This window comes from Aythya marila (assembly GCF_965140915.1).
Source record: "Aythya marila genome assembly, chromosome: 14".
Taxonomy (NCBI): Eukaryota; Metazoa; Chordata; class Aves; order Anseriformes; family Anatidae; genus Aythya; species Aythya marila.
Genome location: NC_139055.1, coordinates 18,016,462 through 18,042,159, shown reverse-complemented (window position 1 = coordinate 18,042,159; position 25,698 = coordinate 18,016,462). Strand labels below are relative to the sequence as shown.

At 41.6% G+C, this 25,698-nt stretch overlaps 2 protein-coding genes across 5 annotated transcripts in view; both read left to right on the top strand.

The window, feature by feature from the left end:
* Window positions 1–12,381, top strand: part of ACSL6 (acyl-CoA synthetase long chain family member 6) — a 45,955-nt gene extending 33,574 nt beyond the window's left edge. For all 4 annotated transcript variants that reach the window (XM_082771559.1, XM_082771561.1, XM_082771560.1 and 1 more), the window contains 9 exons: window positions 213–347; window positions 1,734–1,829; window positions 2,568–2,640; window positions 2,802–2,890; window positions 3,474–3,590; window positions 3,846–3,989; window positions 4,805–4,906; window positions 5,540–5,611; window positions 7,730–12,381. In XM_082771559.1, the coding sequence (XP_082627685.1) occupies window positions 213–347; window positions 1,734–1,829; window positions 2,568–2,640; window positions 2,802–2,890; window positions 3,474–3,590; window positions 3,846–3,989; window positions 4,805–4,906; window positions 5,540–5,611; window positions 7,730–7,870 (969 nt within the window). In that variant the 3' untranslated portion in view covers window positions 7,871–12,381. The remainder of the gene's footprint in view (window positions 1–212; window positions 348–1,733; window positions 1,830–2,567; window positions 2,641–2,801; window positions 2,891–3,473; window positions 3,591–3,845; window positions 3,990–4,804; window positions 4,907–5,539; window positions 5,612–7,729) is intronic.
* Window positions 12,382–13,223: 842 nt separating this feature from the next.
* On the top strand, window positions 13,224–23,784 carry MEIKIN (meiotic kinetochore factor). Its single transcript, XM_082771669.1, has 13 exons — window positions 13,224–13,593; window positions 15,125–15,212; window positions 15,436–15,514; window positions 16,392–16,452; window positions 17,296–17,442; window positions 17,807–17,926; window positions 18,172–18,208; window positions 19,439–19,515; window positions 20,179–20,273; window positions 20,640–20,822; window positions 21,175–21,255; window positions 22,080–22,203; window positions 23,556–23,784. The coding sequence occupies exons 1-13, from the start codon at window positions 13,431–13,433 to the stop codon at window positions 23,597–23,599; spliced, it is 1,299 nt and encodes a 432-aa protein (XP_082627795.1). The 5' UTR covers window positions 13,224–13,430; the 3' UTR covers window positions 23,600–23,784.
* Window positions 23,785–25,698: the final 1,914 nt, after the last annotated feature.

Sequence of the window (25,698 nt, the reverse complement as noted above, 5' to 3'; positions counted from 1 at the left end):
TACTGGGCTGACTTTCCCCCGCAGTTAAGCATGTAAAGTCAGGGTTTGGGTTCCCCCTTCCTTACCCCAGCAAAGCCACAGTGACATCTTATTTAACTGTATTTCTGCTGTTCCTGCACCCTGCTGGCACCAGCAGAGCCGTGTAGCTGTAACTGTACAAGCAGGAGATGGTGGCACTGAGTCTGTGATGCTTTCTCCCTCCCACCGCCCAGATCTTCAGCCAGGCAGACACCTCCCTGAAGCGCTGGATTCTGGAGTTTGCCGCCAAGAGGAAAAAAGCAGAAGTTCGAAATGGGATCATCAGAAACGACAGCCTGTGGGACAAGCTGTTCTTTAATAAAATACAGGTAAGGAATTTCTAGAGTAAGTCAAAAGTCAAAGAACTGTCATTTCTTCTTGCAATAACTGGCTTTCCTTGAAGTTGGTGTTATCTGCTTGTCTGCAGCGAGCTGGGGCCAATTGCTGCTCACTGGCAAATTGCAGAGTGAAAATTGAATAGAAAAAGGAAATGAAGCACTGTTTGTCATTCCATTAACTTTTGCTACGTTTCTGTTTTTGTTTATGTATTCGTTCTGAGGTCTGAAGCTGTGTTTAAGGCACAGCACGATGCCAGAGGCTGCATTTGGACAGGTGATGGACTCAGCAGCACTGTTCTCGGGGTGTTTTGCTCTTCCTCTGTAACCTGGGCTCTGCCCATGCCCCACAGGTGAAGGGTTTCTCCCCTCTCACACCCTGCCAAGGGGTGGGGGAGATGAGGGCATTCAGCAGCTCCTGTGTCCTCCCGGAGGGGATGAAACTCAGGAAGGTGGTGAGGAGGGGGAGGAGGAGTGACTGATCGAAGGGATGTGGCTCCAAAGCTCCCTGCAAATTCTCTACAGATAATGATTGGATTTAGGGATGGGTTTCAGCTGGGCATATTGAAAACTGCTTGTTTTCCTAGGAAAACAAGAATAAGGATGTAGAGAAAAATGCACGTGTAAATCTTTATTTAACAACAGGGGAAAGAAATCAGAGTGCCCTGCTGCGTGCCATACATCCCCTTGGTAATTAAAATAAAATAAAATAGCTTTAAACCAGGTTTTCCAGGCGCTGTACTGCTGTAGGAGGCTCTGATTACTTCACTTTTTAATTGGATAACTTATCTGAAGACACGCCACTTTATTTTTAACTGCAGAAACTGACCGTGTCTTTCATCTGTGGATTAGATGTCCGCAATGTGCAGAGAGCAGGGCTCGTGGTGCTGAGGGCAGCGGGGCCACAGGGTGCTCTGGAAGCCAGGGAGCCCACGTGCCAGTCAGGAGCTGTTTTGTCTTGTGCTTGCTTCGTTTTACTCTTAGAAAAAGAAAAAGGAAATGAAGTGGGGGGAGAAGTAAAAGTTGGCATGGGAATGGGTGTGGTAACTTTCACAAGTATTGGAAAGTCATTTCCCTTAAAAAGGGAGAGCGTTGGATGCTCGCCCCCAGCACAGGAAGGATCTGACAGAGCAAGAGCTGTGTCTTCGGCATTAGTTCTGCCTGAAGGGCAGAGTTACTGCTTTTAAGATTTAGCTGGCTTTTTATTCCTGAGGCAAGGTTCAGGGTCAGTTCACATTTCCACAGCACGGCTGAATCTGCTCTAGAGGGAGCAGACGCGGGGCCATTTTGTGCAAGCTCTGCATGAGAAATACGCCTGGTTTTTGCCATCTGTCCTGATTCATGATGTATTTCTGATTTCATTTTCTGGTGTTTGAGCAGGCGAGCCTCGGCGGCTGTGTCCGCATGATAGTGACCGGCGCTGCCCCTGCCTCTCCCACCGTCCTGGGCTTCCTGCGGGCGGCCCTCGGGTGCCAGGTGAGCCGGGGGTGCCCGTGGGGAGATGGGGAGATGGGTTGGGACCTCAGGACTGCCAGCATCTGTCGTGACAGCAGGGTTTGTGGCCACAACAGCCCGGTGTCCCCGCGGTGGCAGGGGACAGCCGGTGGCCTTGGGCAGGCAGGCGCTGCTGTCGCTGCGGGCAGCTGCCAGCACAAAGCATCAAGTCATCCCACCTGTCCCAGCATTTGGTTGACTGTGCAATTAAGCAGGCCTGTGCATGCGCTAGGAACTTCATGAGGTTTGTTCTATATATAAATGGGGAATGGTAATCTTCAGGTGGCCATGTAACCCGGTTCAGATCTCCTCTGCGTTATTTCTCTCTGATTGGGAAGCCCCAAGCAACTAAAAGGCCTCATTCAAGAGCCTAAAATGAAGTGTAAAAACATTAAAAGGTGTATTTTCAAAATGTCCCAGAAAAAATAACACTTTTTTTCCCCACCAACACCTCCCTTTTTCAGAGTAACATACTTCTTGGCTTTAAAATTAATTGCTGAACTTGTCTTCACACTATTTTCAGCTCTACACAGCAAGAGTGATTAATAGCAAAGTAGAGGTAATTTTGTATACAGTAGGGGCCAGGGAAAGCACCTGTGTGTTAAAGCTGTTGCTGTGCATTGCAGCAGGCAGGGTTAGTTTGCAGGACAGTTCCCAGCACTGTGTTCTGCAGCGGTGCAACCACACGCGCTGCTTCAGAGGTGCCTGTTTCTTTGCCAGGTCTATGAAGGTTACGGCCAAACAGAGTGCACAGCTGGGTGCACCTTCACCACCCCAGGTGACTGGACATCAGGTAGCTATTTTCTTCCACCTTTTCCAAATTATTTCTGCACACAGACGCAATTCCTGCAAGAAAATCAAGTGTATCTACAACCATGCAAGCAACTACTAATGAAATGCTGATAAAATGTCTGTGAGAGAGCTGACAAGTGACTTGCAGTCTTTGATTTCCAGGTCATGTAGGAGCCCCTTTGCCCTGCAACTTAATCAGACTGAAGGATGTGGAAGAGCTGAATTATTTTGCTTCCAAAGGAGAAGGAGAGGTAGCAATGCATATTTTAATATAAAATTCACATTAGTTAAACCCTTACTAAGTCACAATGTAGTTATGGAAGCATTTTACCTTTTCAAGGTGTACGGTTGCAGATTTATTGCATGTTACATTCTAGAAGGAAAACATCAATTCACCAACAGAGCAGCAAAGCATTCATTAGCAGAGGGCCACAACAGTACCTTCAGCCAATGTCATGGCTGATTACTTTAAAAGCTAAGACTGAATTAATTAGTCCAGCCAGAAGGACCCGAATTTCTATGATTTCTACATTACTTTTGTTTTTAAATATCGCACAGAAATTAAATTTATTGAAATACCTTTTTTTGGTTTTAAATGCAAAATGAATGAAAATCATCTTTAAATAAATCACTTTTTCATTCCCTAGTACGTATATCCACTAGTCTGAAAAACATCCATAGGTAATTTTATAACTCCATATATTTTAGTTTCATGGAGCGCAGTCATTAAATCAACCTTTAACATATTTCAGTATCAGTGAATTACTACTTAGCTTGTCAGCAATTACAGCAGAATAATAAAATAATTTATTAGCAACTCTGACTGTTTTGCAGATATGTGTGAAAGGACCGAATGTTTTCAAGGGTTATCTGAAAGATGAGGAGAAGACGACTGAGGCACTGGACGAGGAGGGCTGGCTTCACACTGGAGACATTGGGAAATGGTTACCTGTGCGTACTGACCACCTGCTCATTCTCATGTCAATCTTATTATCCCACATAAATTTTCAAGTATTGAAGTTTCCAAGTAGATATATCTTTACAAAGGATTAAGCTTATTTTTAATTTTTTTCCAGAATAATTTCAATGCATCAGTGAAGCATTTTCTGACAATTTAAACAGCGCTGTTTAGAGCATACTGTTTACCAAGCCTCTGTGATTAAATAACTTCTCTGGGAACTGTCATTTTTTCTTTTCTCCTAACAGAATGGGACTCTTAAAATTATTGACCGGAAAAAGCATATATTTAAACTTGCTCAGGGAGAATATATTGCACCAGAGAAGATAGAGAATATCTATATCCGTAGTGATCCTGTTGCCCAGATCTATGTGCATGGAGACAGCCTGCAGGTAAAAATGAGGTTTTCAGAAAATCTTTTTTTGTTCCTTGTAATTATTAGTCAGAGGGCTGGGCGTGAATGGGGGGACAGTGTGGGTCAGTCATGCCACACTTGTGCCCCAACATCTCTCCAGTTCTGGAGCTGAGCTGCTGCCGTGACCCTAAGCAGCTTGAGGGATGTTGTGGCCAAAATTCACACCTTAAAATTAGCTTTGGTGTCACCTTTTGGGTCTCTAAAGCCCTCCTTTGCCATGCCAGCATTGGTAAACCAGATGAAGACTAAACCACTGCTGCTCCGTGACCACTGCCTGCATGTTTCCACCGATCCCATCCCAAGACTGCTTACAGCTGCATATGCAGCAACGATGGTTTATTTGTGTATTTGTACAAACATGTACAGCTCCTGAAACCATCACAACTCATCCCTCCAGATTGTCCTCAGAGGTGAGGCCTCCCTTGGCCTCACAGCTTGCTTGGGACTCCCAGGCCCACTAAGTGCCTGTGTACAAATGGCACAGGCAATCTTCTGCTTTGACTTATGTGTGAAAAATGTAAGTAATTTAACTAGTGCCCAAGCAGAACACAAACCCAAACGAAGGCATTAAAAAATTTTGGCAAATACAGGAACGCTCATGGAGAACCATTTCATCTGAGAAAAAGGCACAGACACCAAAGTGAACCTCACTACAACATGACAGCAAATACTGATGTAATTGGGCAAGAAGGGATAAACAGCAAATTCAACCCACTTACGCATTCACTTCAGCATGGTGCCTTAAATGTGGCTCAGCCTTTGCCTGAAACTGCTGCCCTCTTTCACCTGCAGGCCTTCCTGGTGGGAATTGTGGTGCCAGACTCCGAAGTTATGCCAGGCTGGGCAAAGAAAAGAGGGTTTGATGGAACATACTCAGAACTCTGTAAAAACAAGGTTTGTTTTTGTATCTGTCAGCAGTCCGGCCTTGTGTCATTGTGTGTAACCTTGTCAGAGGTGGTGTCTGCTACTGGTGGTCGCAGTAGCACGAACTGTCCTGTCACGGGAAGCCAGCCCTGAGGAGCCATCTTCTAGGCAGGGCTGACTGGGACGCGGTGCTGTGGGCCTTGGGGTCTTGGTGTCTGCCCAGCAGGGAACAGTACAGCAGCAGGAGAGGCTGTGCTCGTGTAGGTGTTAATGAAGGATCCCAGCCTTGCTCCAACACTGGCTCACTGAGCCAGATCACAGCACCGAACACCGGTGCTGCTGTGTCCCCCCATGGGTTTCTGTGGGGAGTAATTCTGCCTCCAAGTCTGGCAAGTGGCTGTAGGATTGCAGATTTAACATCCACCCCTCAGCCCTTCGCTGTGTGGATGTACTAACCGTACATTTACTACTGAGGAAGGAGTTAACATCACCACACTTCGTTTTAATGTTTGTACCTTGCTTTATTAGAGTATTCGCTAATTATGTGCTGTCAGTAAGGCATTTGAACTTTCCTCAGAAACATGTTTAATGATGACCAGTGGTATTAACTGCATGTAAGGTTGTTTCTGATATCTCATGGGGAATTTGTATGTTTTAACCCAGGAACTGAAGAAAGCAATAATGGAAGACATGGTACGGTTAGGTAAGGAGAGCGGACTTCACTCCTTTGAGCAGGTAAAATGAAACAATTAATACATTGTGGTCAGACAGGCGATGGATTGGTCTGTGTATGTTGAACAGATTTGTAGCATTTGTTGTGTTATTGCATATTCTTCCTGTAGCTGGCATACAAGGTCTTTTAAAAAAAGAGGTTTAACACTGACAAGCTCAATTTGTTCCCTTGAAAAATATACATGCCATGATTTCGCCTTCCAGTCATGCTTGACATTTGAATTAAATTTAGTGAAAGTTGTGGGTGCAGAGGTAAAAATCCAACCCAGGTGCATGGGGTCATGCCTCCATTCTGATAGGCAGGGCCCAAGATGAATACCTGGAGGACTCTGATTCTTCTCCCACCGTAAGAAAATGGGGCTGTAATTGCCTTTTTTTCTCTTTATAATTGCCATAGGAAATGCTGCTGTTTTGTTTATTTTCAGCCTGTGCACTAATCCTTTTCTGATGCTTGTGTAAATATTCCTGCAAAAGAGCGACAAACACTTCAGAAGGAGAGATGTGAAATCAATAATGAAATATATAGCATTAAAAATACAGTAAAAAACGTGTAAATAACATATTTCTGTTAAAATAATGAACATCTTAATCAATACATATAAGTAGCAAGGGGCTTTTTGCTTTTGTGTAGTCTGTTTCTGGGTGGTAACTCCAATGAGTAATTCACCATATCTGAGTGGAGCAGAAGCAACATTAAACATAAACTTGTTATTCTTAATTTCCCTGTTACACATGAAAATGAAATTATATTAAAAAGAAATTAATTTTAAAAGGAAATTCAATATAAACATGGTTTGCAGCGCACATTTGTCTGTGGTAATAAGTCTGGTTTGCTCCTGCTGTGGCATTCACAGTATGAAATATTCTCAAGCCATCTACTCTATCAGCATTTTGCAGCTCATAAAGTAGTGAGGAAAGCCTTGCCATCTTTCTTACAATTAAGATCTGATTAACTTCAGAACTAAAGGGCTTCAAAATTAGATCTTTGTCGCAATAGGTAATCTTAAAACCCACCCTTGAGCCAGATCATATGGCCAGTGATTTTGTAGGAGGGGATCCCTTACACATAGAAGGGCCACTCTCTTGTCTCTGTCGTTGTCCACAGCACCAGGGTCCTGAGCTGGGACCTTGGGCTGTGAAAGGACAGCTCTGGCTTCTGTGGCCAGCTGTTTCCAGGGAGCAGACTCTCTGAAATTGGTTGCAGAAAGCGGAGGAAGCACTGATTTTTATCAATGCTGATTTTGGGAAGGATGTCCCCTGGGGAAGGCACTGGTCAACAAAGCTTACAGGGGAAAAAATGAATCACATAACATAAAAGGGATTTTAAAACTGATCCTCAACCTATATTCCTGCAACTCCCAAGCTACCAATATGCTAGACAGCCTGGTTTGGGAAATCAACAAAGCAGCAGATGGCTGGGGAATTTGCCTGAACTCGGTGGCCTGTGACCAGCCACGCAGCAGCTTTCTGCTTGTTCCCATGAGCTGGCTCCTACCGGCGCTGCAGGCTCCCTGGTGGGCTCTGACACTACAGCCACTGAGGGCAGCCCTGTGGCATTGTTTGCCCGGGACAGGAGATTTCACATCGTTTTAATTAGCCCGTAGGACACCATCAATTCTTTTCTTTTAGAGATGATCCTCCTGCACATTCCTTGTGCCTGCAAAGCTGCATGGTAATTTTGCAAGACCAACTCAGTGGTGCTTGCTTTCTTTGCAGTTTGATTTGCTCTTCAGAAAGGTGATGTTCCTTAGCATGATGTTTCTTCTCCCCTCTCCTCTCTTGTGTCATTTTTCAGCTGTGTGAAGCTGCTGTCACGATATCACATGTGGCAACGCTGTCCCTGGTGCTCTGCCTCCCCAGGTTTTGGCTTTGGTTTCATGCAGAAAAGAGATTTGTGTTCTCCATTTTTTGGTGTGTCCCTTCCAGGGGGCAGGCCAGTGCAGGAACAGGCCAGGTGCAGTGGCAGGATTCGGTGTCACCACCTGGGCACTTGAGGGAAATCCTGGGGGCCTGTCGAAGGGTCCCAGGAATGCAGGAGGGACAAGGCGCTGTACGAAGTCATGCTCACAGAGTGTGGTGCCTGTGATCTCTGCTACAAATATATCCCTTTTTTTGTTCCAGGTAAAAGCCATTTACATTCACTCTGATATGTTCTCAGTACAAAACGGTTTGTTGACACCAACGTTAAAGGCTAAGAGACCAGAACTGAGAGATTACTTCAAAAAACAAATAGAAGAACTATATTCCAGCATCTCCATCTGAAACCACAGGAAGAATCTTCCGAATAATGGACTTTGTAGCAATATTAGAGTAATACTCAAAAGTACAGAGCCAGAATGACACAGCTGAAACGGATAAGCATCTGAATCTTACATTTGAGCCTTTTGTTTTAGGATTTCACCACTAACCATGTTTTCCCTTTTCCTTTTTTTTTTTTTTTTTTCATCAAGTGTGATACAGTTTTTACTCTATGTACACAGTAGGGCACTACCAAGAATTATGCTAAGTTGCCACGAAATATACAGCAATTTCAATCCATGACCAAGTAAATTATGGAAACTTATCTTATTAATAACTACAAATATTTCAAATTAAACTAGGGAAAACTTCAGGTATGTCTGTTGATATTTGATTGTATATAACCTAACAGGTTAGAGACTAAAATTGTGCATAATTCAATAATGTGGTCTACCTCAAGCTATCAGTGATTGATGGTGAAAGCCTATTTTCCCTGATCTGGAACTTCAAGCTGGATATTGGTTTATATATTAAGTGATAGTTTTTATATTTTCCAGGACATAAATTACATCGATTTGATTTAATCATTAATGACCTAACAACCAGAATAGAAATAGGAACAAATCTCCTGGTATTTGTACTTAACAGGCCTAGTAGTATACTGCACCTAAGGGATTAGTATTACCTTGAGGTTATAAGAACACTCTAGCAAGCAGTAGGGTAGAAGTCCCCCTATTCCTCTCCATCCAAACCCAGCCCACCCACGGCATGCTGACTTCTCCCCAGGGCCTCCTCCAGCACAGCCCTCGTGGGCATCCCAGTGACTCAAAGGCTGCTGGAGTGCTGCTGGCTCTGTGGAGCTGAGCAAAGCAAAAAAGCCTGCACGAGAGCCAGTGCAGTTGAGCTTGCATTAACCCATGTGCTCTCGGTCCCTAATTTATTACTTTACATGCTGCTAATAATGCATAGTCCAGTTGGGCCAGCTCCCTTTCAGAACAGCACTATGGAGATGGAGCATATCCTCGGGCACATTGGGATGGCAAAGAAACACTGCTCCAGACGGGCTGTGAGAGCCATTTCGGTTGCAAGGTGACATGGCATGGTAGAGCCCTGGACATGGCTGCAGAAAGGGCTGCTAGGGAAACATCCCCACATTCTGATGCCTCGGTTCCCACTGACATCACTGCCAGTGGCCTCTCTGGGAAAAGCAGCAAACTTCGGGATGAAGCCTTGGATTCACAACCAGCCGCAGCCGTTGGAAGGGGTCAAGTCCCCAGTGGAACAGGAACGGATGCTGGAGCTCTCTCCTGATGTAAAGCACAGTACAAAGCAACCAGGAAAGTGTAATGTCAGGTACTGTGAATACTGGGACTGTTGGTGGCTTCCTCCTGTGAACAGGGTCCTGCGCATATCCGTGTATGTTAATAGCTGCTGTTTGTTGCACCAGAGCGTGCTAGCATGGAGCTGTGCCTGCTAGATCTTCCTTGCTAGGACAGTGAGAGCACACATTTTTTTCTCTTAGACTGGAATCCATTGTAGGCTTTTGAAGCTAAAAGATTAAATTATTAATCTGAATTATCTCTCATCTTCCCTCTGAAATTCCATTGCATGCTTTAAAAATTAAATAAATTGAGTTAATGAGTTAGTTTTACACAAAGACTGATTTATTGCAGTAATTTCAGAACAAAGTGGTACGAAGGAAATTGTATCTGTTAGCATAATCACTCACAGAACAAGGCAATCTGAACTATCAAATGTGGAAGTGTTTGTCTGAGTCCCTTTTGTGCCCGATTCCTCATTTGATTCCAGTGTAATGATTCATATCAGTCCAAGGCAAGTCAGAAATATCACTGCTGTGACCAGATGGTATTGTACGTTCATTTTTTTTCCAATATACACAGCAACAGCATCTCTGGGGAGTTTGGGTGTGTGGCATGAATAACTGTACAGAATCTGGCTCTTTAGGTCAGGTCACATAGGAGTTTAATCTCTGAGGAGTCTAGTCCGTCTCCTGTCTGTGTCAGCCAAAAGACAGCAGTCACAAGCTTCAAAGGAAGGAAGACCTAGAAGTCAAGGAAGACCTAGACTCAGTACAATTCCCTCCCTTGAGTTAAAATAAAGGTAACTAGGCATCGAAGAAAGTATAGAAAAGCTGTTTTCCACTGACCTTTTTCTACCACCTGAATTGAATTCACTTTTCTCCTAAGGTGATTTCAGTTTACCAGACTTTTCTGGACCACTGAACTCTGTACAAGAAGGGAAGCTCCCAATACGAGTTTACTTAAGGCTTGGATGGCTGTTGTCTGTAAGCGTGTAATGCTGCTTTGTTACTCGATAATAAAAGGAAAAATATGGACCACAATAGGATGAAGCAAAATTTGAGAGAAATTTGAGAGAAATTCACTTCTGAAGTGTGATTATTTTCAGAGCTTGTGGAAAGCTGTTCGAATAAACTAAGAGCTGTCTCTATTACTTTCTTGTGTAATCAGATTTTCCTCTGCCGATGACTCTCTCACAATAACCATAACAAATTTTGCAAGAGATTAAAACTTGCCATGAGTACATGCACAAGGCATGTGCTAGGCATAAACATGCTTCTCTTCAAATTCCAGGAATGTTTGTTTTTCTTTGAGCTCTCTTAAACTGATCTACTTCTTGTGACCACCAAGGAAACCCCCAGGGTTGTCCAGGAACCAGTTTATTTTTTTTTTCTCAAGATAACCAATTACAAAATTAATTTCTAATACACTTCTTATTTAAGGAGTTGAGACTCAAGAGCCATTGCACAAACGGCAATGCATGTTACGCTTCTCTGTAAACAGCTCTACTCTTGATGGCTTAAAGATGACTGTTTTTAACTACTGTCGTTACGGTGTTCATTCTGCAACCAAGTACATGAGAAAATACAACCAGCCCGCTGAAATCAGCACAGCTCTGCTCTGGTACTGCAGGTGGGATTTGTGCAAAAACACCTTTGCCTTGAGCAGTCAAGTGTGACAAAGTAATTTTACAGTCCCTTTCCCCAGAAGGCTTGGTAGTATGTGTGCTGTAGATTGCGACTTTCTGTATTCTCTTACTTGTTAAAAATGGGAGGTTCTTCCTGGGCCTGGTGCTATGCCTGTGAAATCACTGGAAGACTGCCTCCAGTGCTTGTATATGAAAATCAGAGTAACATACTGTTTCCAGGAAGAGAATATTGCTTTGTTATATATTTTGTATGTTCTTTGCTCAATATATTGCACAGACAAAATACCATTCTGCCACAGAAATGGTCAAAGACACACACAAGTGTGCACAGAAACCATGAGACAGTCTTAATGGTCTTAATGCCACGTTGGCAGAATTGCACAGAATTATTCTGTCCTGAAAGGCACATTTCCAGGTTAAAATAGTTGATATAGATCAGGTAAGAGAGAAATGGTGAGTTGTTTATTGATAAAGTACTATTCTGCAATCTATCATCACTATTAGTAAGTATGTATCCGCATCAGTAAAGTCCAATGTCATTTTTTGCCATGGATATGATTTATTTTTTTTTTTGCTTATAACAAAATAATCTGACTTACACAATCTTCTGGAATGAAACAAATCAACTAATGTTATTATTATTATTATTATTTTCCATGTGTTAAAAGCACAAACTGGTGATCTATATGTAAATAAATTGCTACAAGATGAATGTAAACTGGGAAATAATATACTATTTTTGCATGGTAATGGATTACTTAAAGATCTCTTGATGCCTTATGTAAAATTTGGCAAAGCATTTTATTTAGAGGCAATTCTATCTGCATACTCTTTGTTTCTATATCTCATTTTGGTTTTGTCTGTGGGGGGAAAAAAAAGTTGATACCAGAATTAGATTTTTGTTTCTTCTTGGAATTAACATTCTTCAGTACTTTGCACATTTAATGGTTTCTACTCTGTACTTTCTCCTGTTAAATGATGAAGCTGAACCTATTCTTTTTGGAGGAGAGATCTGGATACCTGTAGTAACTGGGAGGAATACAACTTCAGATCTGTGGAATTGTTCCAAAATAAAATGTTTTCTGAGGCATCTAGAGCCCCTTTAAGCCCTTCACTTCATTTCAGCTTTTGTTATATATTTTAGCAAAGTACAAGCAGCAAACAAATGAGGCATTTTCCAAGTGTTGCCTATTCTATTTTTGACTGAAAGTGAAGGGATCAAAATAGAACATATACATTTGTGTAAAAAAAAATAATTAACTGTAAATTTTTCCGTTTTGGTATATTAGCACGTATATCAAAAAGTCAGCTATGGAAACTTTTGTAAAGAATTAAACTGTCACATTTCTCAGAACTGCTCCTAAGATTTTCTCATTGACTGACATACAATAAAATCTCTTTTTTAAAATCTGTTGTTACTCCAGCACTCTGTCCTCTGTATGAAGTAATTCAGAATGTGTGCCTATACGAAACGCGTTGTAAAAAAAAATAATAAAATAACGACCAAAGGAATATTGGAACCTGAGGTTGATTTTAGCAATCTTCTACAAAAAAAAAAAAAAAAAATAGTTGCAAAGTCCTCTGAAGATGCAGCAGTCTTTCTGTAATGGTTTCATTTTTTTTTATTTTAAATCAATAATAATATAACAAAATGTATATGCTTGTTTAATATGAATTGACAATTGGGAATGCATAGTATTTTTTCAGACTATGTGTCTAAAACAATAAACTTTAAAAGCATTCAGTCTCCATTCCAGTTTTTACGTGCAGTTGCATCCTATCCCTTTGCTGCTCACCCAGCAATACCAAGGGATTTTTATTATTATTTTTATTATTTTTATTATTTATAATAATATTTTTATTATTTTATTATTGTGCCTTTATTATTTTATTGTGCCTTGTTAAAGAAGGAACGAGATTCCTCTGCTCTGTAACCACAAGCTGAAGCATCTGGTCTGATCACCAAGGGGAATATAAGGTAAGGATTCTGCCTGCGGGGCATGTCGCCGACCTAATTCCACCTGCAGGTTTGTTAGTCACGGTCAGAGCCCTCAAGCCAAAGCCACCAGACGGAAGAGTGGGACGGGGCGGGAAGTTTCATGGGAAATGGTACTTTTTGGTGATTCACTTTTCGCCAGAAACCAGCGCCTGGCGCTGGCTTTACAGCTGCAGCCTGCCAGCACCTCCCAGCCGGCCGTAGCCTGAGGAACCCAGGGTTGAACCTAGGGGCGCGCCCAGCCGGGGGCAGCTCCCCTCAGCTTCCATTTCTCCCTCACATCCCCCTGGGCTGTTGATTTCTCCCCCTGCCGGCACAAATCCCCCTCAGGCCCCACGTTTATTGATGCAACGCCCAGGAAAATTCACCCCTCCCCGCTCCTCCGCAGCCACCTCAGCCCGGGCGGAGCCGAGCCGGGCGCCCCAACGACCCCACACCGAGCACCCCTGGGGGCTGCTGCCCTCACGGAGGGGACCGAGAGGGACCGAGAGGGACCGGGGGGGCTCCGGGCTCCGCGCATGCGACCCGGGCTCCGGCTGTCCCAGCCCAACGACGCCCAGGGGCGGTTGGAGGTGGCCGGGTGGCTGTGGAGAGGGCGGCCCCGGTGCTCCCCTGAGGGGAATGGAGCGGTGCCGGAGGCCGGGCGGCGGCAAGGCTCCGAGGAAGAAGCGCTGCTCGTCCCCGCTGCCCGGCGGGGCGGCTGCCCTCAGGCGGCCCGGGCCGCTTCAGCCCTGCCGGCGGCGGCTGTTCGGGAGCGCGGCGCCCCGCGGGCCGCAGCCCGGCTGTAAGCGGCGCCGGTTCCTTTCCCGCCGCCATGGAGGGGGGGGGGGCGCGGGGTTTGGCCCAAAATTGAGGGTTTTGGGGCAGTTTGGGAGGCAGGTTGGGGCGCTGGGGTCGCTTGGTTTGGGTTTGTTGTGCTCGTTGTGGGCCGAGCAGGTTGGTGCTGCCTCTGCCTCACGGCTTGGGAGGAGCAGGGCAGGAGGCAGGGCCCTCTGCTCTGTCCTAGCCATTAGTGAGCAATAAAAAGGAGTTTTCTGTTTCGGAAGGGACTTCTTTCTCTATTTTTGGCCAGCGAACCACTTCCTCTGGAGACAACATGACAAAGCCCTTGCCCACCTCTGGAAGGAGGCTTTAAAAATTTGCGTAAAGCTGTTCCTCGAAAGGAGCGGCCTCACAGTAGTGTAGAAATTTGCTCATCTCCCGTTAGGATTTGGAGGCTTTAAGGAAAAAAATGTGGTCAGAACGGGATTAAAAACTGACAGGAGTCTTGGGACTTGCTAACGTAAATGGGGAAGGTCAGTGTGGGATGTCTCCGTGGTCTATGGGTAAGAGTTTAAAGGAATTTACAGAGTTTAAAGGGTGCAGTGAGCATCGCTTCTGGTCTTGGCTGTGCTCTGCTGGCATGTACTCCTGGCGGTGTGGTTCTCTTGTACAGCAGGCAGCTGCTGGGGTCTGTTTGCTTATACTTGGGTGTATGTGGAAGAAAGAGGGGAAGGGGTGAGTCCTGAGCATACATTGTCCAGCCCTGAAACCCAGGGAGTTTTAGCTGAAGGGTCCTGTACGATGCTAGGGCAATGCAGCGCTCAGATGTGTTTCTTAGCATGGAGATGCTTTGTTAACTTGCTGTCCTAAATGTGCGACTCTAGGTAGGCTATTTCGAACTCTAGGCTACTGAAAACAAAACATAAAGGTCTGAAGCCTCTAAACTTAGCTTGAAGATACTAAAATGTGTCTCTGATACGTATCAGAGAATTACAGAATGGCTTGGGTTGGAAGGGACCTCAAAGATCATCTAATTCAACCCCCCTGTCACTGTCAGGGATACCTCCCGCTAGCCCAGGTTGCTCAAAGCCCCATCCAGCCTGGCCTGCTTCTTAAGTAATTTGCTGTTTCTTAAGTAATTTTGTCATCACCTTTGGGTTATATACAGCAAGGACCAATTTTTACGTAGAAGTATGTAGATTATGATGCTACTAATAAACTCCATTTAAAGCCAGTTTAGACTCAAAGTTCTTTTGGGCTTGGTATAGCAAAGGTCACTTCCAAGGTGGTCTGTTTTCCTTTCAATTAACAGATTTCTAAAACACCTGCTGCTGTTTTTTGGTCTTGTTGATAGGCTGATGAAAAAAAAAGCTTGGGTAGAAATAATAAACCAATTCTAGACTTTGCTATATTTGTGAAAAAATAGGGTCAAAAACTGTTGTGAGCATGGACAAGAGAGATTAAGATACTTAAAGGTGTTGTAATTAGAAATATTCAGTTAAATTCTAACATTAAAACTCAAACTGCCAAACTAAATACTTCTCGTTCCCTAGGCCTGAAAGGAAAATCCAGTGTGAAAACCTTACCAAAAATTAAAGAAGGTCTTGAAGCCACCGAAGTGAGCCATTCATCCAACCAAAGGTCTGTTAGAATATGTTTAAATGCACCATAATTAACGCTACCTAATAATTTATATTGTTTTGCCTCTATGAGATGCCTCTTGGAGATGCACAGTCTGAATTCCTGGCAAACTGATACTTCTCAGGCTAGTTGTTGACAGCTCATAAACACATTTTTTAGTTTATGTCAGCTTCCTCTAGCTCCATGTATTGAGCTGAACTCTGTTCTGCTTTCTCAAATGCAGCATACAAGTGAATGTCAAAGAAATACAAGGCTTGGAAAAAAATGAGGAGAATATAGAAGACAGCACTGTACTGCCAGAGGTGAGAAAGCTGCTTTGGTATTTACCTAACACTGAAAAGTGACGTTAAATACTTTCTCTACTCAAGCAGAGCTTCTTGTGAGTTATATACATGCGTGCACACATTTTCCAGCCATAATGTGGTCCTCTAGTTCGGTGGCATTTTCCTGTGGTTTTGCCAGCATAGAAGCTGTTGGTGCTATTGGTAGCATGGCAGAACAGCAACACAAATTGTCTTTGGCAAGCCACTGTTGTGCTATTCCCCACATTTGTACAACTGGAACAAAGAATTTCGACTGAGCAGAACTGTTCCAGGACAGTTAATGCTGCAGTTGCATAAAAAATAGTTCATCACGTGTTTGAACTGAAATCTTCTACAAGGGACTTAAGCAATAGTGATTAAAGTATTTTTCTTCAAAAAAAAAAAAATTAGCTTTCACTTAGAGTCTGCCAATTTCCACGTCCTGCAAATGTTTCATAGAATACGTTGTGTAAACCATGTATAGTTGTCTGTGTTTGTAGGACCAGTCTGGGATGCTGAAAACGTGCAGCATGAGTTGTGCCTAACTAAAAATCAAGACAAGGAAAGTCATAACTCCACTGCTCTTACGTATAACTTCAGCTGATGTCAGAATGTCACTGGAATTCTCACCCAGCAAAGCCTGTAGGATCAAATTAATGGGTATTGGGTATGGATTTTAGAACTGTAAGTCAGCTTGCAGATTCATTGATGGCACGTGAAAACAGTGCTGCAAATTATGCTCTGAAGAGCGAGTTTAGGCGATAAAGTACCAGGCAGGAAGTTTCTTAGCGTCTGTTAATGCAGGAATACGTGTAACTGCATTTATTTGTCTACGTCCAGTTTTCTTAAGTTGTTTGTATTGGTCATTTAATTTCAGGAATCTCTGATAATCAACTTTGAAAGTAGAGACAGTCTGAAAAATGCTGATGTTACTTCGGGTGAGTATGGTGATGCTATGTTTTATTACAGACTACCTTGTATCTGTATAAAACTAAATGTAAAAAATCATCATTGAATTGTAATGGTATTTCTAGAAAAGTATTGGTGTGCTGTTCTTGTATGTTATGAAACAGTAGAGGTGTTGTGATCTTTGGCTAGACTTCTGCCTCTTATTTCAGCATGTGCTTGGTTCACATGACTTGGCTGTAGGCAGCCAAAAAGCACAGGAAATATTCCAAGCAGGTGAGTGTACCTTGTTTTTAAGGTCTTTTGCATGGCCAGCATACTTCTAGCAATTCAAAAAGCTACTGATCTCAAACTTCCTGTGCCTGTGTTTATTTTAAAATCTTCTGAGAGAACTGTCTAGCTTATTCATTAGGACAAAAGGGGGGAGGAATGGGGAAGAGGCTATTAATATTACCTGCTGAGGGGAAGGCTACAACACCTGAGACTGTCTTGAGTCCAGCCTGGTGAAACCACATGATCTCGGTTTCGTTGTTGACAGAACTACTTGTTGACATGAGTTCTTCAATTTACTCAAACACTCATTTTTAAAAGCTTGTTTCTAAATGGTTCTTCAGAAGATAAATCTGGCTGAGGTTTAACAGAGGCTAAATTCTTCAGGTATTTCTAGTGAGCCTTGGATAAGGAAGGTGTCTTCTGGTAGCTTATGGTAATATAAAACAGGTATCAGGATGTCCTTTGTTTTTAACTGTATTATGAATCAGTATAAAAACATTGAATTGGTAATATTTAACTTGTCACGGGAGTGGAATTTAGCTAAGGAAGTCATGATGGTTTGCACAAGATCTGGAATCCTTTTTTTTTGCCTATCTCTACAGATACAGGAATGACTCTTCCCACAGGCGTTTCAACATTTCTCCTGGAGTGTTTAGATACAGATTCAAATGAAGATTATAACACAGGTGCAAGTGAAAGCCTGAACAGTTGTCCATCCCCTGAAACTTTCAGAGATGAGGAAGGTTTAGGTGAGACTTCTGTTGTTTTTTTTCTGAATTGTTTGATGCCAAAAAAAATCAGGGAACTATCTACAATAGAAAGACTAGTGGTCTCTGTTGGTGTGATGCACCAGGACAGATTTTTGCCATGAGCCAAACTGTGCTTAATGTGGAAACTGTACATCTGATCTTCCAATCCAGAGTGAATTGGGACCTGATCTAATTTGAATTGTACTGTAAGCTTAAAGTATTTGCTGTTAATACAAGCTGTTTGAAGGTAATGACCAGCTAATAAGGTTGTCTTGCAAATGAGATTTCTGTCAGTTTGGTCAAAATTTTAGTTACTCACTCAATTTTAGTATGGGAAGCTTGCATTTATATCTTCTATGTCCAGGGAGAAGTAATCCTTACTTTGAGGACTTCATTATATACAAGAACTCCACGCTCCTGGACTCCAGCAAAGCAGTGGCCATAGATAAGATACCACAGATCTCAAATCTTTCAGCAATATTAGGTAATTATTTTCTACAATACTAAATAATATATATCCATAAACAAATTTCACTGTAATACAAGGGACTTGTATGAAATGTGTATTTATCATTTTATTAAGACATGCCTGAGTAATGGGGAATAGCTTCTTGCTGGAGTTCTACGTTTGCTTTTAATATTTTGCTTTATAACTTACAATTTATTAGCATACACACTGTCTGGCTTGCTTAGCTTTTTCTTTTAAAGTTTAGATTTTGTGTTTTTCAGAACCTGTATTGGAAGATTTTCAAGACCAATACACAAGGTAATCTGCAAAGCAGACTTTTGATGCACCTGAATTCTTAGGTTTTTCCTCTTTTAAATGATATTTTGGACAGTATGAATAAGCATGTGATCCTGCAAACACTTCTGGTGAGTTTCAACTGCCTGTGTCCCCACTAACTTTCAAATTGATGCATTAAGACAAGCAGGTATGAGTTTGCTTTATGGACTTCTCTTTGAGTACTGCAACTGTAGGGAAATTGGTGAAAGAAAACCCAGCACAGGACTTTATGGAAGTTGATGTTTATCTGCATAATCCCTGAATAAGTTGCTTTTATCCACTTGTACTCCATTTGTCAGATTTCATTCAGTTGAAAACACGAGGTGTGTATGCCCAGGTGGTCTGGTCAGGATTACCCGTGAAGTACAGACTGAGAGGAGCACCTGTTATCAGCTCCTTATTTTCAGTGCTTGCTCAGGACAAAATAAGCTTTTTGTAGATCTTTTATTTTCTGTGGGAGTCATTAGCTAACGTGGGGGCCCACCTTTGCTTCAGGATCTTGCTGAGTTCAGCTTTCATAAATCTTAGGCCAGGTTGCTGCCCGTTATTTTTGTTTTGTTTGTTTTATTGGGGTTGTATTTTTCCCTAACAGGAACGGTATATGTGGTGTGCTGCAACCCTGTTGCTGTCCTCCCATCGTTAGGATGCCAGGTTTTCTTTTGGCAAATCAGCTGTGCTGTGGTTTTATCACAATGCATGGCCTTCTATATGCTAGCTTTGTCACAGTGCAGGCCTTGTGCTTCTGGCATAGACTCACGTTCCTCATATTTGTTTCTTGGAATGATATCCTTTCTTACAACGCTTGTGCTGCTGTTTTCAGTTTTACACACACACATTTCCGTTCATATGTCGTGTAAATGATCTTGATACAATCTTACTATGTTACACATCTCTACACAACTCAATCTGAATTTTATTGTGATCCTAAGTTTTCCCCTGCATCCTCCTTAAATATGTCCTGTCCTTGCATGTTACAATGCTGAGAACTTTTCTTCAGTGACCGTCTTTTGTAGCTTTTAAATAGCAAGTATCTTCAGAATAAGCTGTTACTTGATGATAGATCATAACCTATCAAGTAACTGTGAAGTGTGTTTAGTAATTTTAAAGACCCCTTTCACTCATTCTGTATTTTCCTGTGATTTCCGTGTATGTTGTTTTATGAACATTAACATTCATCCAGAACAGTTCACTGTTTTTTTTCTCTTCCCCTAGAAAGAGATCATCAAAATGCATTGATAGTTCTTCAGAATTAAGTGTTTCAACTACTCTGGCGGGTGAAGTATCACGAGGTAAGCTCAACGATAGCTAGAAGGGAAAGTGTGAGTTGAAAATCTCATGCAGATAAGACTTGGTTCTAACTAACTCGTTAGGGGATGCCAAAAAATAAAACTGCATTGTTATATTTAATCACCTGTGATGCTCAGTGAAACTTCATTTTCTTATTTAACTTACCCAACAACAAAACTCTCAGAGTCATACTACTTACTTTAACTGAGCTTCTATCAGCCTTCACAAACAGTATGAGGAGTCCCTCCTGTAACTACAGTTCAGAAAGGTGACTGATGCAGTTCTGGCTCTGGCCCAGGCACCACATAATTTTCCTCTGCTTAATTTGGCCTATAATAGCAGCAGAAGTTGCCACTGGCAAAGACTGCTGTGATTATGCAATTCCTCTGCTCCCATAGTATGTGTGTGTAGCAGTAAATAACCACGTGAGCATATAATTAATAAGCAACCTTATTTCCTCAAGGAAAGGGAGAGTAAAGGAGTAAAGCTGCCCTGTTGGAGGGAGGGAGAAAGAATTACGTTGAATAAGAATTATGTTGAAGTAGGTATTTGTATGGGTGGCTTTGGAACAATCCCTATTTAAAAACCATCCTGTAAGACATGGATTGAAGAGTAGCCGTGGTCTTTGTTTCAAAATTAATTTGTTTGTTGGAAATTTATCACAGGTAAAAAAGCCTGTAAAATTACAACTGCAAGAGAGAGAACTCCAGACCTAAAAACTGGTATGCGCTGTTCTTCACGAATAGGACCGGAAAGAAAGGTGAAAGATGTTCAGTAAAGCAGCTAGGTTGTAACACAAACGACTTGCCTGTTGCTTGTACAGGTGGAAGTCCCCACCTAAAATTGTTGATGTGCATTCAAGTGTAGTTCCCGTGCAAGGAGTGCTTGCAGGCAGTGGCACAGAGTGAGGACATAGCTTGTGGCTTGCCTGTACTTCTGGATAGCTCCAGTAGTGCCCCTGGGCTCGCTGTTTCCCTGGGCTCACTGTTTTTTCAGACTGATAGTGTCACTGCTACCAACCCAGTTGGGCAGAGCTCAAGTATGACACTAAGATTCTTTTTGTTAGTGCTTACCAGGCTGTAAAGATTTGCTTTAGAACGTGAAATAGAATCGTTTCGTCCTTTAGCCTGACATTCAGACTGCTGAACCCAAAGGGGTGAAATGCAAGAGAAATGAAGAGTTTTCTAATCTGTTAGAAGATGATGCATCATCACTCAGTCAGCTTGAATCTGTCCCAGCAAATGTTTCAGCCAAATCAGTGAGGATGCCAGCAGAAGCACTGCCATCCAGACAGACAGATGCTGTGGTGGTAAGTATTTCCATTGTGCTCTGCTGATGAATAAAGGCATAAAATTGAAGTGAGAATTCTGAATCATGGCAAAAGTAGCAATTAAATAGGAAAAGTGTTAGGAAGTGGTTTATCCCCTACTTTTAAGGGGAACTCAAAAGTATTTTTTCTGGGCTGCAATGAACTGGTTCTCTGTCTTAATTTTGGATGAGACAAAAAGCAAACAGCTGGAATTCAGTACTTAAATGCTAAGAACTGTTAGTAATTTTTAATGTAGCTGCTATAAAGCAGTATAGTCTACTAAGGGAATACTGTAGGAATAATAATGAGTAGACAAGAATTTTGTATTTAATTCTTCTCTGTTTTTGTTTAGCAAATTAATTCTACTGTGCTGATCATGGAGAAAAATAAAGCCCTGGAAAACATTGATTATGTTCAGCGTGCAAAGCTAGATGTGAGTGTGTATCCTGCTATACCTTTTTTAGTGATTAAAAACAAAAATCTTAGATTTTTTTTTTTTGCATTTTTATGACATCTTCTAATGGAAAAGCAGCACTTAGCCTTACTTGCATTACCTCTTCTTTCCAAAAAAAAACCTTGCTATTTAAATGCCAGTTTGGATTCTCTGTCAGTAAAAGTAGTACTACCACTTCTGTCAGTATGGGAGTAGAAGTAATGTCTCTGTTACTTTCATGCCATAGCTCCCAACAAGTCAGCAAACTGTGATTTTTGTAGAAAAGGGGAAACTTTAAATAAAAAGATAAATTTATTTTGCACCAGGTGATTTGGAAGGATTTAAATTGTAGAATTTAATATACTGTTGCAAACAAGCTTCAGTTTATGAGCACTAGATTAACAAATAGAGAAGATTAGGGTTTGTTATAGGCTGAAAACAAAAAGTAGGAGGCTGGAGTCCTAAATCACATTTTTGAAGCAATAGAACATCTTTCGCATGAGCCAACAAATGTTATCTAATTTGAATTGTTGTCTGTTCTTTCATTGGACAGTTATTGCTGCATGTTTTGTATTTTGATGGAGCTATAGCTTAGCTTGTCGCCAGCCTCATCAGGGGAAAACTTATTCCTGAATAGCACCTGTCCGTATGTAAATTCAGAAGAAATTGTTTGTGCATCTCTGAGCTCAGAAAAAGAAAATAATCTTCAGAGTCCAGAAGAAAAGAGTTCTAATGTTATGGCACTCCTTAAATCCAGTCTCTATGTGCTAGCGTGTACAATACTATTAAATAGTTGTGTGAATGAAATGTCACGATTTTTTCAGCCTTTGTGTTACGGAAAAGAAATCTGCTCCATTGTGAGAACTTCACCAGGCCACAGGTCTTCCAGGTGTCACCAAATTCCAGTTAACAGAAAACCATTCTGCGTTCCTAAAGGAGTGCCTGAAGGTAATGGAATATTGAATTGATTGACTGTAAATGATAACTATTTGTGTTCAAAGGCTTTTTTAAAAATCTGAATATTTGGAAGAATCACAGCATTAAAGGTTAAAACGCCATGAAAACTTCAAATCCTGACTTAACGCTGTTTACCCACAGTAGTACTTACAAACAAACTACACTAACACTTTCTGCTCATCTTCAAGTTGCTCCTAAACACAACTTTGAGCTTCATTGCTTTGAGCTTCATATGGAGACTCCCTAGAAAAGAAATTAATTTGTTTAGTAAGTTGTTTTCCTTTATCTTATTTCTAAGGTGAAGATGTCTGACTTTAGCATTCAGCTGCTGGCAGATTTTATGTCTTTCTTAGCTAAACTGAGCTCTTCAACATCCACATTTTTCCTCTGAAAGTAGTTCATGTAATAGGCTATGTTTTTCTTTAAAGATTGTCTATTTCTCCCTAAAGGTTTCTGTTCTCTTCTCTGAGACCCTCAGCGCAGGGGGAAGCTCCTTTCTTCACTTCCCAGATTTTTTTAAAACAAGAATGAGAACTGTGTACAGAATTGTCTCATTGCTACCACAGAGTTAAAATTCCCTCCCTTTCTGATCTCTCTTGAAGTTTCTCAGTGCACCACTGGATGGCATATGTCTTCCTAAATTTAAAACAGTTCTTTACAGACAGTGTCTGCAAGCTGTATTAGTCACGTATGCTGTTTTAATTCAGAGTAGTGATGCTGTATAAGCATAATAGCGTTCAGAAATGCTGAATATGCACAAGTTTTCGATGGAGTTGCAGGTTCCTAGCTCCAGATATTCTCCTGCTTTAACACAGCTTGAGTGTGTGCAGCATCTAGAATGCAGGGAAGTGCTGTAAGTGTGTGTGTTAACTAATGGCCATCATGTGATGCTTCCGCACAGATCAGGGAACTCAGCGTGACAAGGATGTAAGGTCATGTGCCTGAGAGAATTGTGGCAATACTGACCATAGGTCATACTTGGGAGGCGAGTGGATCTTAGAAAGTGTTGTTATCAGAACAGAAGTTGTTCTTTTGTTACTACTTTTCTAGAAGAATCTGGGAGTCAAGAATTAACTTCGACTGTTTAAGGGTGGGGGGATTTCTGTATGCTGGTTCTTTCCATCTCTACTTGAGGAGTCTTTTGGGTGATAACTCTTTTTTCATTAGGAATGGACGTCTGCTCAAAACTGTTTTTCTCTTCTCACTGGCAACTGACTTAGAAGATTTAGGTTACTCCAAACAAGTTATAAATAAATTTTCTTAAACATTTCAACAGCTTGTCAGAGTAATAAGCTTTCTCTTACACTTGAAAATAGCATTTAACTTGTCGTTTTTGTTCCCAGATATTATTACAAGTACCAAAAATTGGATCTGTAAACGCAGATGAGACTTCTGGGTTTCAGCAGGAGTCAACAGAAGAAGCAAAGGGAGGTGAAACGGAAGTACTAATGAGTAATTAATGGCCATATTTTTTGGCATATACATTATTTGAAACTTGGCATACTGTTTGCAGTAAGTCTGTAAATCCCTTACTTGTACACTTTAATATTAAATTTTTTGTACAAGCAACTAGATCTTGTTCTGGGCATTGTTCTTTAAAAACTCCATAAAGATGATTCTTCAGTTCATTTAGATTTTTAAAAAGCGTGACTCAAGGACAGCAGACCAAATTGCATTAATGGATCTATTTTTGGCTCTTGTTGTGCCAAGACTTATAGATATATTTTTTTTTTAGTGCTATTGGCATTTAAAGATGTGACCTCTGCTTGAGATAGGAATACCCAGTTTTGGGGTGCTTACAGCAGTCATTTGTAGCTTACAATTTCTTGGCTCCTGTCCCCATCATGTTCCCAGGTTGCTCTCTACTTCCCTACTTTTCTTTTTTTTTTTTTTTCCATCAAGAAGTAGAGAAAGCACGTCTCCCATGATGGCAGTTCTTTATGCTCTTGGCTTAACTTTGTATTGTATCTGCAGGCTGGAACTGCTTTGTATCAGGTGTCAGTGGACCTGATCCTTTATTTTGTGGTGCAAATTTGGGGCTGATACTGATGGATTTCCACAGTGAAACAATAACTTCATAAGTCTGTTGAGCCTTGTTTGTGTGATGGGAAATCTCAACACTGAATTTATGCTGTGATACCATGTAATTTCTTGGCAGAGAGGTTGATCTGATGCCCTGTGGATAAGGAGTGATACGAGCTGTGGATAAAGGCTCAGAAGGCCTATCTGATAGCCAAAGCTGACCAGCTGCTTGTGTCTTTTTGTAGCTTCAGACTTGTGCAGAGCAAGTAGGTGCCTTACATGAATACAAGAATTCAAAAAAAACAAACAACAAAAAAAAACACCTTCATAGATGAATTAGATGAATTGTGTCAAGCACTGGCTGGTGGTGTTCTGGATTTTGCAGTTATGCTCGTGCTCCATGGCACATAGGTTAGATTCCCAGTGCTTCCTGTTCAGTTTGTGGATTGTTAATCTGTAGATGTCATTCAGCTATTCTCCACTTGCATTTTCTGCAAGTTAAAGTAATTTGGGTCCCTACAAAGTTCTCACTAACAACACCCCTTGCTCAGGCTCTTTTGTAGAAATAAAGGAAGATTTTTCATGTTTTAAAATAAGTTTATATTTCTAGACACTGTGAAATCTGTTTCTCAGTATTATCATTATAGGTTTAATCTATAAACAAATACAGTATAAATATATTGTATGGCTCAATGTTAAAAACGATGCCATTACATTATTTTTCCTTTAAGCATTAGCGGAGGGAAGTAACTTGCCAGTAACTTGTTGAAGCCCTCTCAGGAAAGCTTCTAATTATCGATATCCTTGTTCTTACAAATGCTAAGCTGCTGATAATTAGGTATGCAAGAATCTAGAGCCCCTAGGAGATGCAGGTTAGCTCCCTGATACAGCTTTAAGGAAAATTAAGGTACGTATCTAATTAGTTGTGATTATGATGATTGTTCAAAGTAAAGGATGATCCAGAATAAAAGAGGTGCCTATTGTAAGGGTTATTCTCGGAGTCCTAGGAAAAAACTTATTTTGTCTCCAAAGCATTTTTAGTTTCTGTTCAGGAAATAGGCTGACAAACTAATTGGAGAGTGCAAGAGGAAAAAGCAACTCTGTAAATGTGGGGTTTTCAGGCTGGAACAGCCTGAAAACTGACGAATTTTGCTTTTGTTTTTTCTCAGTGTAATGGGGTTATGTAGGAAGACAGAAATACCATGAACCACGATCTTGTCCTTCCCTTCAGTTACGAAAGTGCTGCTTCTTATTTTCATCTTTTGTCTGACTCTTAGAGAAAGTATAATTAATTGCAAGGCTAGCACTCTGCCCGAGGGAAGGAAATTTTCATCATTTTGAGGCTACGACAATATCCCCTCTTGTTCCCCTTTTCTGAAAGGGTAGGCATTTTCCCATGTTTTGGTTTCAAACTGAAGAATGACTGCATAAAATTTCATTCACAGGGGGAACTGGCTCTTCCAT